The 15612-nt window shown below is 43.9% G+C and overlaps 1 protein-coding gene across 3 annotated transcripts in view; it reads right to left on the reverse strand.

Annotated features, from left to right (window-relative positions):
* Window positions 1–648: 648 nt before the first annotated feature.
* Window positions 649–15612, reverse strand: part of NAXD (NAD(P)HX dehydratase) — a 78433-nt gene continuing 63469 nt past the window's right edge. For all 3 annotated transcript variants that reach the window (XM_063953171.1, XM_063953170.1, XM_063953169.1), the window contains 5 exons: window positions 7234–7284; window positions 7051–7155; window positions 4111–4231; window positions 2277–2397; window positions 649–1048 (listed from right to left, as the gene is read on the reverse strand). In XM_063953171.1, coding sequence (XP_063809241.1) covers window positions 898–1048; window positions 2277–2397; window positions 4111–4231; window positions 7051–7155; window positions 7234–7284 — 549 coding nt within the window. In that variant the 3' untranslated portion in view covers window positions 649–897. The remainder of the gene's footprint in view (window positions 1049–2276; window positions 2398–4110; window positions 4232–7050; window positions 7156–7233; window positions 7285–15612) is intronic.

Raw genomic sequence — 15612 nt, forward strand, 5'->3', positions numbered from 1 at the left:
TTAATCGAGTCAAAACAAACAGCAGAGCAATTGCAAAAGCCTCTACTAGGCATAAAAACACAAGATAAAAAAAATGTACGTGTCCAAATCTTAAACATAGTGGAACTGGATTTCTGCATTTAGCACAATATTTTATAATGATACTCTGCAATGCTTATACACACATACTCTTCAATTCACAAAGGTATAATCTCCCATAGCACTGGACTAATCATCTATGTATATTTGTAATTAAAGGTCTTGTAGAATTGTTTTAAATGTAGCGTACATTTACTGGGTTTACCTAGAATGATTCACTGTAAGGGAGAAACAGAAAAGTTTTGGTGAACAGTCCAGTTTTTTTTCCCATTTGTAGAATTTGATACATACTAAAAGGCCAGACAATAGTTTACAGTGCCCAACAAACAACATAGGAGGCAGAACAATAGCAAAATACATTACTCTTGAGATAAATATTGTAACCCAAACACTTGCCAGGGTGTACCACAAGGGGCTCTAATGGTCTCCGATGGAAGTAGACAAGCCACATCTAGGTGTCCCCCACCACCCACCTTTCCTGTAGTGGAACACCATTCTATTTCCAGAGCACCAGTAGTGCACTGTACTATTGCCTGTGAATCGCCTAATAAGTTCCGCACTCAGCCAGAATGGGGGGATCCAGTCACACTTTTATTGTGATTGTTTCAGCAATATCCAAAATTCTCTGTTTTTGTATTTTGTTTTTTTAAAAATGTATCTACAATCTTTAATAGGTATTTCTCTAGCCAAACCAAAAAGGATTACTTCTGCCTTGCATGTTTTACATGCTGCTACAGCACAGGTAGAGGTGTCTTTTGTGCATCCTAGTATAAATCTTATGAAGAAAGTCAATCGTTCACATTAACCATATCAGTAGTATCATGTTTCAAAGAGCTTGTTAAAAGCTGTTCCAACTTCTGAAATCATGTCGCCTGTAGTCATTGATCGTCCGTACTTCTGAAAAGCTTGGTGGTTGCATTGTCTTGTGAGAGAACAGGCACCGAATGCTGCCACCACAAAGGGATTTTGACTGTAATAAAGGACAACCACAGTGGAGTTAATAATATTCCCTTTTATGTACAGATTATTGTAGTTATATGGGATAGAAAAGGCACTGCAGACTATTTGCTAAAAGACACAATCTGTCATGCCACAGTTCTATTGAAGCTATACAAATACTTAAGTGACTGACAGAGACAGCTAGCGCGAGAGATGTACATAGAAGTACACACACAGATCAACCATAACATTACAACCACCGGCTAATATTCTGTAGGTTCCCCCCCGTGCCACCAAAACAGACCAGTAAGTTTCCAGGTGGAGCCTCCATGTCTGGGACCTGTTTCCAGCACACCCGATAGATGCTCATCTTCTTGAAATTTGGGGAATTTGGAGGCCAAGTCAACAAACACCTTGTACTCTGTGGGGTCTAATTCTTATTTGTACACAAACCCAATGGTTTCACAATGTACGATTACTTTATGATCCGGTTCTCATGCTCACGTGCCCATTGTAGGAGCTTTCAGCGGTGGACAGGGGGCAGAATGGGCAGTCTAGCGCCATACACAGCAAGCTGCGATGTACTGTGTGTTCTGTCGTGTTTCTATCATATCCAGCATTAACTTTTCCAACAGTTTGTGTTACAGCAGCTCTCTGTGGGATTGGACCTGACAGGCTAGTCTTTGCTCCCCACATGCTTCAATGAGCCTTGGCTACCCATGACACTGTCACCGGTTGCCCTTCTTTGGACCACTTTTAATAGGAACTAAACAATGCACACCGGGCACACCACGCTGGAAATGCCAGTCGTCTAACCATCACAATTTGGTACTTGTCAAATGGGCCATATCTACCGTCTGAGTGAAAGGAATCATAACCTTTATTTGCAAATGCCTGGCCTCTACCTTTCACAACCAGTAGTAGTTTTGGACAAGGAAAGCGATGGCATGGCTGTGTACTGAGAACATTCAGTCTGCCCTTGGTACATCCCTTGAGCATGGAGGAAAAGCTGTGAGAGGGCCTAGCGCAGTAAGTGTTCAGTTTATTGCAGTAATAAAGATAAACAATTACTCTGTCACATCAATAGTCACCAATGTTAAAGACTTTGTTCAAATCTACTTATTCACATCACCCACATATTATACTCTGTAACTGGCCTTTCCACTTATACATTTATATGTTATCATCACAATTGTTTCAGCAAAACTATAGTTCATACTTATAGTACTAGAATTTAACGGTGATCCCTTTTAACATACCCATTTATCTTTTCTGGTCCGGCAAGAAATGCCCAGTGTACCAAGACTCCCAGGGATCCAGCCAGGAGATCTCCCTGTCCTCCACAGCGCCGGCTGCTCCCTTCATGAGTGCACACCAAGACTTTAATATAGAAGAAACTTAATTAGCAGGTAAGTTGATATCATACAACTATATATAAAACAGAAATTAATATAAATACCAAACTAAGCATATCTAATTACAATGGCCTGGCTTAGTTACGAAATCCTATCTTTAGCTTTCAAATTTATTAAGTAGATAAATGTAAAAGGGAGAATGCAGCAGTAAGAGTGATGGACCCCTACCTTCGGGTGGACTCTATGTACCCTACTGATATGTCGGAGCTAGGCATGGGGAATGTAGTAGTTAGGGCCCACAAAGAGTTAATAGAAAACGTATATGGGAAAAAGACCTTGTGTCCATCCAGTGTTGTGTGCAGGACAAACTCATCCACTCATATGGTTATACAGCAAGTAGTAACGTGGAGTCTAATTAATCAGAATATAGCCTCTGATACTCCTCAAGCTGTGCTGGTCTTTTTCCATTAAAGCTGTTCTTCAGTCCCCTCTAAATTGCCTTCATCTAGTCATATTTCTATTTATAAATATGTCAGAGTACGAATGGGCCATTCTAACAAATACTAATTGTGCATGGCAGACAATCCTCAATACATGGCCAATGTTGGGGAATGTGAGAAGATCTGCTTTACAAGACACAGCTTTACTTACCAAACACACAAGCAAAATATATGTCCGATAAAACACCAATCTGCATCGGCTAAGCACTCGGGAACAGTCAATCACCTCGTTCCCTGGGGCAGGCAACTGTCATGTTGATCATCCACTATCTGCACTTACCCGACCACCCACAAGTAATACAACAGAAATGTCAGACATAATGGGTGGAATGCAATCGTTATCCTGCCCTCCCGCACCCGCCAGCAGCTATTCAATTGTTTCTGCTGTTGGGCGTGATAGCATCATTTCAGCTCGCTACCCCCAGGGATAGCGAGCTGATATGCAAAAAGAGTGACACGTTTGGGCACCCAAATGGGACTTTTCGCGATTGTGCCCATGTCTTTAGTTGGGTTTTGCCGCTTTATGCGGCTAAAGCAGACTGATATGGGCGCAATCAGCACAATAAGGGGGAACAATTGTCTATCGCCCTGCGATCTCCTGTCACTTTAGGCAGGAGATTGGTTGCAAGTAAACAATTGAATTCCGCCCACAGATTTTTTTATATTCTTGTATACCAGTTCATACATCGATATTAGCCATCTCTTTTAAATAAAACTGACCCATAGAAAAACAATATTTTTTAATTTTTCAAAATACAGGTTGAGTATCCCATATCCAAATATTCCGAAATACGGAATATTCCGAAATACGGAATTTTTTGAGTGAGATACTGAAACCTTTGTTTTTTGATGGCTCAATGTACACAAACTTTGTTTAATACACAAAGTTATTAAAAATAATGTATTTAATGACCTTCAGGCTGTGTGTATAAGGTGTATATCAAACATATATGATTTGTGTGAATGTACACACACTTTGTTTAATGCACAAAGTTGTTAAAAATATTGTCTAAAATGACCTTCAGGCTGTGTGTATAAGGTGTATATGTAACATAAATGCATTCTGTGCTTAGATTTAGGTCCCATCACCATGATATCTCATTATGGTATGCAATTATTCCAAAATACGGAAAAATCCGATATCCAAAATACTTCTGGTCCCAAGCGTTTTGGATAAGGGATACTCAACCTGTATCACCATGTAACTATGGCTAATTACACTAGGCATATGTACAAACCTTTATCCCCATCTGATATCAGGTCCCACTCTCCTTTCTGAACAATCGTTATATTTCCCATTGCTTGGCTAAGTCTTAGTACACTTCCATGCTGGTCACTGCTATCCACTGGCTCAGTCAGCTGGAAGGGTAAAATACATTTATTTTACACACATTTTTAATAAAAAAAAATATTAACATTAACTTTTAATATATGATCATTACATTTTTATAATATATATATATATATATATACATATACATATACACATACATACATACATACACTGCTCAAAAAAATAAAGGGAACACTAAAATAACACATCCTAGATCCGAATGAATGAAATATTCTTATTAAATACTTTGTTCTTTACATAGCTGAATGTGCTGACAACAAAATCACACAAAAATTATCAATGAAAATCAATTTTATTAACCCATGGAGGTCTGAATTTGGAGTCACCCTCAAAAGTAAAGTGGAAAAACACACTACTGGCTGATCCAACTTTGATGTAATGTCCTTAAAACAAGTCAAAATGAGGCTCAGTAGTGTCTGTGGCCTCCTCGTGCCTGTATGACCTCCCTACAACGCCTGGGCATGCTCCTGATGAGGTGGCGGATGGTCTCCTGAGGGATCTCCTCCCAGACCTGGACTAAAGCATCCGCCAACTCCTGGACAGTCTGTGGTGCAATGTGGCATTGATGGATGGAGCGAGACATGATGTCCCAGATGTGCTCAATTGGATTCAGGTCTGGGGAACGGGCGGGCCAGTCCATAGCATCAATGCCTTCATCTTGCAGGAACTGCTGACACACTCCAGCCACATGAGGTCTAGCATTGTCTTGCATTAGGAGGAACCCAGGGCCAACCGCACCAGCATATGGTCTCACAAGGGGTCTGAGGATCTCATCTCAGTACCTAATGGCAGTCAGGCTACCTCTGGCGAGCACATGGAGGGCTGTGTGGCCCCCCAAAGAAATGCCACCCCACACCACTACTGACCCACTGCCAAACCGGTCTTGCTGGTGGATGTTGCAGGCAGCAGAACGTTCTCCTTGGCGTCTCCAGACTCTGTCACATCTGTCACATGTGCTCAGTGAGAGCCTGCTTTCATCTGTGAAGAGCACAGGGCGCCAGTGGTGAATTTGCCAATCTTGGTGTTCTCTGGCAAATGCCAAATGTCCTGCACGGTGTTGGGCTGTAAGCACAACCGCCACCTGTGGGCGTCGGGCCCTCATACCACCCTCATGGAGTCTGTTTCTGATCGTTTGAGTAGACACATGCACATTTCTGGCTTGCTGGAGGTCATTTTGCAGGGCTCTGGCAGTGTTCCTCCTGTTCCTCCTTGCACAAAGGCGGAGGTAGAGGTCCTGCCGCTGGCTTGTTGCCCTCCTACGGCCTCCTCCACGTCTGATGTACTGGTCTGTCTCCTGGTAGCGCCTCCATGCTCTGGACACTACGCAGACAGACACAGCAAACCTTATTGCCACAGCTCGCATATATGTGCCATCCTGGATGAGCTGCACTACCTGAGCCACTTGTGCGGGTTGTAGGGTGGTCATACAGGCACGTGGAGGCCACACACACTACTGAGCCTCATTTAACTTGTTTTAAGGACATTACATCCATGTTAGATCAGCCTGTAGTGTGTTTTTCCACTTTAATTTTGAGTGTGACTCCAAATCCAGACCTCCATGGGTTAATAAATTTGATTTCCATTGATAATTTTTGTGTGATTTTGTTGTCAGCACATTCAACTATGTAAAGAACAAAGTATTTAATAAGAATATTTCATTCATTCAGAACTAGGATGTGTTATTTTAGTGTTCCCTTTATTTTTTTGAGCAGTGTATGTATGTATGTATGTATGTATGTATGTATGTATGTATGTATGTATGTATATATATATATATATATATATATATATATATATATATATATATATATATAGTACTTCAAATAAAAGCAACATTTATTATTATCAGGTTATTCTATAGCTCAGCAAATAAGCTACATAACATTTGCTTTTACAGCATGGCGACCGCTTCCGCATACCTTACAGAATACCAAGTATTACATGTGTACGTTGCTATTGGTTTTAACGTTTTAGCATTAAACCATGATAAATGTAACAGGTGGTATTTTTTAGATTCATTACACCATTAGGGTGAAAACTGACATTATACTGTACATAAAGTAACAGACAGACAGCCTCCATACAGTATCAGTATCTAATATAGCTATTTCCATGAATCGGTTTTACAAGGTAGGTCTATTGTAATTTCAAAGACAGCTGAGCCCATATTAAGGGGGGGGAGAGAGTATAGCAGCTGTCCGATCAGACTTTTGGATCCCTTTCCTGCATTTATTCTTGAGCATAGGTCCTCAGTACTACAGAGAATACAGCTGACAGGTAGTGGGGTTGTCACTGAAGGGAACAGTGTACAACAGAAATATTTTACATACCTACTAGTTTGCAAATTAGAATATGCACCGTTTTATTAAAAAACAAACAAACCATAAGTAACATTTTGATTAATGAAAGGTATCCCCAAATCTGAACCATTTCCTAGAGTAATGTGGTTGGTACTTGTCATACAGTTATCTGGAGACGCATCACTAGCCCACTGGAAAATAATGTGTTGGCGTCACTGCGACTGAAATAAAACAACTAGTCACAAGCTTCCAAGGAGCTCATTAACTTTATACAATTTATATTTATGAATTCTTAGTATTTAAGGTCTGAACTGCCTTCTTTTATGTGACCCACCACTGCTTACCCATCGAGATACAGCGAGTTACCCTACCTAGTTTGTTGATTTCTTGCTCTGTGTTGTTCTTAAGATATGTCAACTTACAAGTACTTGACCTATGATATAATCAAGCTTCACTCACTTCATATATTATTTGTACTTTAGAGTATATGGAGCTTTAAAAATAAAAGATAACTATGCATTTACCATAGCTTCATACAGTCGGCTGAATTCCATAAAATTTGGAGTGAGGACAGCCCTCTGATAGCCTTGAATAATAGAAGGTTGTTGGGCAATTAGCCAAAGTCCATCCTAAAATGGGAGGCAGCATCTGCTTAGTATTGTGCCAAACACGGTAATCTTGTTGAGTAACAGACGTGGGATACTTACTGCATCTATCACAAGAGGAATACCTTTCAACTTGGCTTTTTCAATAATACCCTACAAATTAAGCACAAACATTACAGCAGTTACACAAACTACTATTAAAGAGAAATAAAACATGTACCTAATGTAATGCCAACAAATACAATTCATTTGGATTGGAATAAATTAAAACCCAATAAAATACACAGTTCTGCGCCTCATACTATAAACTGAACACCACCAAATCTGATGCCCGCCCTATTAATGCTACTACAGCCTTGAAGTCCTTAAAGACGTGTTTCCCATTTACGTGGAAGGATTCTTCCTTAGTATATTTGGGAGTTTCAATTCCTTCTCATATTCAGAATGTACTTACTGTTAACTATGTACCTCTTCTCCCTGTACACAAATGACTGTACCTCAGAGGCACAATCAGTAAAGATCATCAAATTCGCCGATGACACCACAGTCATCGGCCTCATCAAGGACGGGGACGAATCGGCCTATAGACGGGAAGTAGACCGGCTGACCCAGTGGTGCATCCACAACAACCTTGAGCTCAACCCCCTTAAAACTGTTGAGATGATAGTGGACTTCAGGAAGAAGTCATCTAGTGCACCTCCGCTAACGATTGCTGACAGTGTGGTATCGCTAGTGGACTCCTTCAAGTTTCTAGGGACTACAATCTCCCGGGACCTTAAATGGGGGTCCAACGCTGATGCCACTGTTGGGAAAGCGCAGCAGAGGTTGTTCTTCCTCAGGCAACTAAGGAAGTTCAACATCCCACAGAAGCTTCTGCTCCTCTTCTACTCCGCGATTGTGGAGTCGGTACTGTGCTCCTCGATACTCGTATGGTACAGCTCCGCCAGCGCGAGGGACAGATGCAGGCTCCAAAAGGTGGTCAGAACCGCAGAGAAGATCATCGGGGCCGACCTTCTCTCAGTCCAGGACCTGTACCTTTCCAGAGCTAAAAAGCAGGCAATGAAGATAGTAAAAGACCAGCTACACCCCGGCCACAGCATGTTTAACTTGCTTCCTTCAGGCAGGCGTTACAGGGCTGTCCCCGCCAGGTCCACCAGAAGCCTCAAAAGTTTCTTTCCCCAAGCGGTCCGCCTGCTGAACTCCTGAACATTGACTGACTAGACGTACATGTAACTAACTTGTGTCCCTACGGTATACCTGTCTGTGTGACTTTACTTGCCCCCCCCCCCCCCCCCCCACCTGCTTATCTGTTACCTACTTGGCTGTTGTATAGCAAACCGAAGACAAATTCCTAGTATACGCAATTATACCTGGCCAATAAAGCTGATTCGGATTTATTGACTCAGTTGACTTATTTAACTTCTACCTGGATGAACAACGAAGTCTCTTGGTTGGGCCACCTAGCGGCATTTAAAATGATGTTGCTAGCAACATTGATGTACTTATTTTGCGCTATCCCTTATGCTATTCCCTGTATACTATTATGACAGAGGAGACAGTTGATGTTGTCTTATGTGTGGAAACGTAACCCTTCCCGGTTGGCTAATACTTGTATTACTCGCCCTAAATCACAAGGAGGCCTCACCCTTCACGATTTAACCAGATATCATGAGGCCTCTATGCTTTCTCAGTTATGTCACCTGTTTCTTCCCCCTCATTTTAAGTGTAAATTTGGAACATGCCCTTTATCAAGATTTCCCCCTTGCTGATCTTCTCTGGCTCCCTTGACAACTCCACCCACACTTCCCATTATCCCCTTCTGCTGTTCGTGACCCTAACAGTCTGGGATCTAAGAACCATGGCTCATTTTGATCTTACTCTCCCTACTAGCAACCTTTCGAGCATTAGCGATAGCATTGCCTCATCTTCACATTTCCTATTGTAGGAGTCTAGGCATTGAGTCTCTTGCTGATGTTTTTCCCCAGCCTCTATTTTATAATTTACAGATTTGAGTGTTAAATTTAATCTTGACCCTCAGCTTGGTTTTATTATTTTAAACTTAAGCACTGGTTGGACGCCTTGACTACTAGTCCCAATGTCTTCCAAATACTTTCAGGACGTGTTTTGAATAGATTGACTAGATCTTAAACCCATGGTTAAATCTTCTGCTCAAATTAAATGGGAGACTGACATCCATCGCATATTTCCTCTTAAACAGTGGGAATCCTTCCAGCTCTCCTCTTTCTCCTTATCTAAATGGACCAATCACGCTGAAATGCATATTAAACTTTTACATAGATTGCACTTTGCTCCTTACACAAGATGTGCCCTCTACTACTAAATTTTGATGGCACCGTTGACATTGTAAAGGTACAATTTTACATTTTTGGGGAATGCACTGCCCTACGTCCCTTCTCGGTTAAAGTGTTCGGCCTCATACAAGCTCTTATTGGCCTTACATTAATCAGAGATCCTTCTTAGCTCTTCTACATTGGTACCCTAATATTGTTCCCAAATCCTTCCTTTATGTCCTTGGTCACATTTTAATATCTGCCAGAGCCACTATTACCCAGCACTGGAAATCTCCTTTCCCTCCCCCATTTGAGAAAGTTCTCTCTAAAATCCAATTCCACTTTGAGATGGAGACTACGGAGACTGCATATTCTACTGCCCTCTCTTCCCCTATTGTGAAGTGGCTTCCGTTGCATATGTTACAGTATAATCAGAGGGTAAGGGAGCACCCCCTCCGCACCCTATTTCACAGAGCCCTCCTTTTGTTTTAAGCGAACCTCCGACAGAGGAAAATACTTGATTTGTATGTAACCTTTTGTGTTTTACTTGATGCTATTGGATGACCTGCCCTCCCCTCCCCTTATATTTTTGCCTCCCCCCTATTGTTACCTTCTTTCTTTTCTGTACCCCCATTTTACCTGCATAATCTTAATAAAGATCTAATTATATAGTTCTGCAAAACTTTAGTGGATGTTCTTGTCAGAGCCAGTGCCCAGCTGGCTCGTGAGGAGTACTTTTGCAGCCTGTTTCTACATTCAGTGCGCAAGTGCATATAGTGGGAGACTATAACTGTACTTTATAGTATGCCGCACACTACCTGCAGTGACTATGGAGTTTTGACTTGCCTAATGTGGCAGACATTAACTGGACGGTATATGGTTAATCTCTGACCTGTCATTTACTAGATACATTACAGTTTGCTATATGCCTTAGATGTGAGAAATAATCCTTCTTTCTATACAAGTATTGTACATATCAGTGAACAATATCTCTAACCTGATATGTGTCTTATAGAATGGGATCTGGTCTCTAGGTCGACATGAGTTTTTCACAATTTTTTTTTTTTATATACTTAACGATCCACGTGGACTACGACTGGGAATAGTAACCTAGCCTGAAGCATGGCGAGCGGGCCATGCGAGGGAACATGGTGCACTAATTGGGGTTCCCGGTCACTGTACGGAGAAAACGACACAAAACCCCCCATAAAAAAAACTCAACATAAAACACATGTCGACCTAGGCCATGTCGACCTAGAGACCCTGTCGACTAATAGTGGTCGACCTAGTTACTGTCAACCTAGTTACTATTGACCTTCCATAACACAACCTTTAGAATGCCTATAAGTGTTTATACATAAGGTATTGAATATTGTGTTATAGTTTGTAATATAATGTTTATTAGTATAGGATGTGAGAGACTGGGACATTCCACAAAGTCAGTCTTAGATTACCAGCACATACAACCCCCCTCATTCTCCCGCACACAATGGATTCAAAAAGACATTTTATAAAATAGGATTTTAATACCTACCGGTAAATCCTTTTCTCTTAGTCCGTACAGGATGCTGGGGATGCTTCAAGAACCATGGGGTAGAGACGGGATCCGCAGGAGACATGGGCACTTTAAGACTTTAAATGGGTGTGAACTGGCTCCTCCCTCTATGACCCTCCTCCAGACCTCATTTATAGGAACTGTGCCCAGGGAGACGGACATTTAGAGGAAAAGGATTTATTGTTAAACTAAGGGTTAGATACATACCAGCTCACACCACAAACACGCCGTACAACATGGGATTAAACAGAATTCCAGTTAAAGGCATGAACAAAATCAGCAACAGGCTAACCATAACTGAAACACAACCTTTGTGTGACACAAGCAATAACTATTAAACAAGTACTGCAGATAGTGTCTGCACAGGGACGGGCGCCCAGCATCCTCTACGGACTAAGAGAAAAGGATTTACTGGTAGGTATTAAAATCCTATTTTCTCATACGTCCTAGAGGATGCTGGGGATGCTTCAAGAACCATGGAGTTGATACCAAAGCTCTAGAACGGGCGGGAGAGTGCTGATGACTCTGCAGCACCGATTGACCAAACAAGAGGTCCTCCTCAGCCAGGGTATCAAACTTGTAAGACTTCGCAAAGGTGTTTGATCCCTACCAAGTAGCAGCTCGGCAAAGCTGTAATGCCGAGACCCCTCGGGCAGCTGCCCAGGATGAGCCCACCTTTCTGGTAGAATGAGCTTTCACCGATTTCAGTAACGGCAGTCCTGCCGTAGAATGAGCCTGCTGAATCGTATTACAGATCCAGCGTGCAACAGTCTGCTTGGAAGCAGGAGCCCCAATCTTGTTGGGAGCCCACAGGACAAACAGAGCCTCTGTTTTCCTAATCTGAGCCGTTCTGGCGACATAGATTTTCAAAGCTCTGACCACATCGACAGACTTCGAGGTCTGAACTTTTGGAAGGGAGGCCAATTCTTTCTGAAAGAAAATAGAGAAGGCCGAAATTTGTACTTTAATGGAGCCCAACTTTAGGCCCGCATCCACACCTGCTTGCAAAAAATGGAGCAAAACGCCCCAGCTGAAATTCTTCCGTAGGAGCCTTCTTGGATTCACACCAAGACACATATTTTCTCCAAATACGGTGGTAATGCTTCGCCGTTACTTCTTTTCTAGCCTGAACTAGTGTGGGAATGACTTCACTGGGAATACCCTTTCGGGGTAGGATTTGGCGTTAAACCGCCATGCCGTCAAACGCAGCCGCGTTAAGTCTTGATACACGCACGGTCCTTGCTGTAACAGGTCCTCTCGTAGAGGAAGAGGCCAGGGATCTTCTATGAGTAATTCTTGAAGATCTGGATACCAAGCACTCCTTGGCCAGCCCGGAACAATGAGGATCGCCTGAACCATTGTTCTTCTTATGATCTTTATCACCTTCGGAATGAGTGGAAGTGGAGGGAACACATAGACCGACTGAAACACCCACGGTGTCACCAGGGCGTCCACCGCTATTGCTTGAGGGTCCCTCGACCTGGAACAATATCTCTGAAGTTTCTTGTTGAGGCGAGACGCCATCATGTCTATTTGAGGAATTCCCCAACGACTTGTCACTTCTGCAAAGACCTCTTGATGAAGACCCCACTCTCCTGGATGGAGATCGTGTCTGCTGAGGAAGTCTGCTTCCCAGCCGTCCACTCCTGGAATGAAGACTGCTGACAGAGCGCTTGCATGTGTCTCCGCCCAACGAAGAACTTTTGTGGCCTTCGCAATCACCGCTCTGCTCTTTGTTCCGCCTTGGCGGTTTATGTACGCCACTGCTATTACGTTGTCTGACTGAATCAAGACGGGCAGACCGCGAAGATGATGTTCCGCTTGCCGAAGGCCGTTGTAAATGGCCCTTAATTCCGTAATGTTGATGTGCGGACAAGCTTCCTGGCTTGACCATTTTCCCTGGAAATTTTCCCCCTGTGTGACTGCTCCCCAGCCTCGGAGACTTGCATCCGTGGTCACCAGGATCCAATCCTGGATCCCGAACCTACGTCCCTCTAGGAGGTGAGAACTGTGCAGCCACCACAGGAGAGAGATTCTGGTCCTGGAAGATAGGATAATTTTCCGGTGCATGTGGAGGCGAGACCCGGACCACTTGTCCAACAGGTCCCACTGAAACACCCTGGCATGGAACCTGCCAAACTGAATGGCCTCGTGGGCCGCCACCATCTTCCCCAGCAACCGAGTACATTGAAGAAACAACACTCGTGCCGGTTTCAGAATCTGTTTTACCATGTTCTGTATTCCCAGAGCCTTTTCCACTGGAAGAAAAACTCTCTGTAATTCTGTATCCAGAATCATACCCAAGAACGACAGCCGTGTTGTCGGAACAAACTGTGATTTTGGCAAGTTTAAGAGCCAACCATGTTTTTGCAGAATTGCCAGGGAGAGCGTAACGTTGTTCAGTAATTTCTCCTTGGATCTCGCCTTTATCAGGAGATCGTCCAAGTACGGGATAATTGCGATTCCCTGCTTGCGCAGAAGAAACATAATTTCCGCCATAACCTTGGTGAAAATCCTCGGAGCCGTGGACAGACCAAACGGCAACGCCTGAAATTGGTAATGACAATCCTGAACAGCAAACCTCAGATAAGCCCGATGTGGAGGATATATGGGGATGTGCAAGTAGGCATCCTTTATGTCGACCGAAACCATAAAATCAACCTCCTCCAGACTGGAGATCACTGCTCGGAGAGATTCCATCTTGAATCTGAATTTTTTCAGATAGAAATTGAGGGATTTTAGGTTCAGAATCGGTCTGACTGAGCCATCCGGCTTTGGGACCACGAACAGGCTCAAATAAAAGCCTTCCCCCTGTTCGTGACGGGGGTACCGTGACAATGACTTGATTTTGACACAGCTTTAGTATTGCAGCTGGCAAGGCCGATTTGAAAATTCGGTGAGGGGGCACGTCTTGAAACTCCAAACCATAACCTTGGGTTACTATTTCCAATACCCAAGGATCCAGGGCCGAGCGAACCCATACCTGACTGAAGAGTTGGAGACGTGCCCCCACCGGTGCGGACTCCCGAAGAGGAGCCCCAGTGTCATGTGGTGGATTTGGTAGAAGCCGGGGACTCGGAGGACTTCTACTCTTGGGAACTTGCCACAGCCTGTGACCTTTTTCCCCTTCCTCTTGTAGCAAGGAAGAAAGACCCTCGTCCTTTTTTGTATTTATTGGGCCGAAAGGACTGCATCTGATAGTGGGCCGTTTTCTTTTGTTGTGCAGGAACATAAGGTAGAAACGATGACTTACCCGCGGTAGACGTAGATACCAGGTCAGTGAGGTCGTCACCAAACAAGACACTACCGTTGAACGGCAGAGACTCCATAGCCTTCTTAGAGTCAGCATCAGCATTCCATTGATGAATCCACAATGCCCTCCTAGCCGAGACCGCCATGGCATTGGCCCTTGATCCCAAAAGGCCAATATCCCTCGCAGCTTCCTTTAGATAGGCTGCAGCGTCCCTGATATGACCCAGTGTCAAAAGCACGCTATCCCTGTCCAGGGAATCCATATCAAATGACAAGTTATCTGCCCACATTTCAATGGCGCTACTCACCCATGCCGATGCCACGGCAGGCCTGAGCAGCGTACCTGTAGTGACATAAATGGATTTTAGTGTATTTTCCTGCTTACGATCCGCAGGATCCTTTAGGGCTGCCGTGTCAGGAGACTGAAGCCCCACCTTTTTGGACAGACGCGATAGAGCTTTGTCCACCGTGGGGGTTGACTCCCACTTTTCCCTGTCCCCAGAGGGGAACGGATATGCCACCGGAATTCTCTTGGGAACCTGTGACTTCTTGTCAGGATTTTCCCAAGCTTTTTCAAAAAGAGCGTTCAGTTCATGAGAGGGAGGAAACGTCACCTCGGGTTTCTTTCCCTTAAACATGCAGACCCTAGTATCAGGAACAGCAGGGTCTTACATAATATGTAATACGTCTTTTATCGCCACAATCATGTACTGAATGCTCTTAGCCAGTTTAGGATTCAATCTGGCATCACTATAGTCGACACTGGAATCAGAGTCCGCTATCTGGGTAAATGAATGCTTCTGTGACCCCCGAGGGGGTCTGAACTTGTGATAATGCATCCTCCATGGATTTTCTCCATGTCTGGTTCTGAGACTCAGATTTATCCAATCTTTCGTTCAATCGAGCCAAATTAGCATTCAAAACATTTACCCAATCAGCCGTCGGCGGTGCCGACAGTCACTCCCACAGCCTTTTCTGTCCCCACTCCAGCCTCCTCCTGGGAAGAGCACTCGGCCTCAGACATATCGACACACGCGTACCGACACCCACAACACACTGGGGCTATAGGGGACAGACCCACAGCAAAGCCTGTTAGAGAAACAGAGGGAGTTCTGCCAGCTCACAACCCAGCGCCTATCCCGGCTCTGAAGCGTGTAATATACTGCCCAGACCTGTTAGTGCTTTTAATATCAATAAAATAGCACCAAATCAACTGTGCCCCCCCCCCCTCCCCCCCCCCCCCCGTTTTGCACCCTGTTACTTGTAAAGCAGTGTGGGAGGCCAGGCTCAGCGCCTCTGCAGCTGTGAAGAGAAAATGGCGCAGGTTGCAGCTGTGAGGGCTAGGCCACGCCCCCTTTATGGCGCGCTTCAGTCCCGCTTATT

Source organism: Pseudophryne corroboree, chromosome 2 (genome assembly GCF_028390025.1).
Source record: "Pseudophryne corroboree isolate aPseCor3 chromosome 2, aPseCor3.hap2, whole genome shotgun sequence".
In the NCBI taxonomy this organism is placed as follows: domain Eukaryota; kingdom Metazoa; phylum Chordata; class Amphibia; order Anura; family Myobatrachidae; genus Pseudophryne; species Pseudophryne corroboree.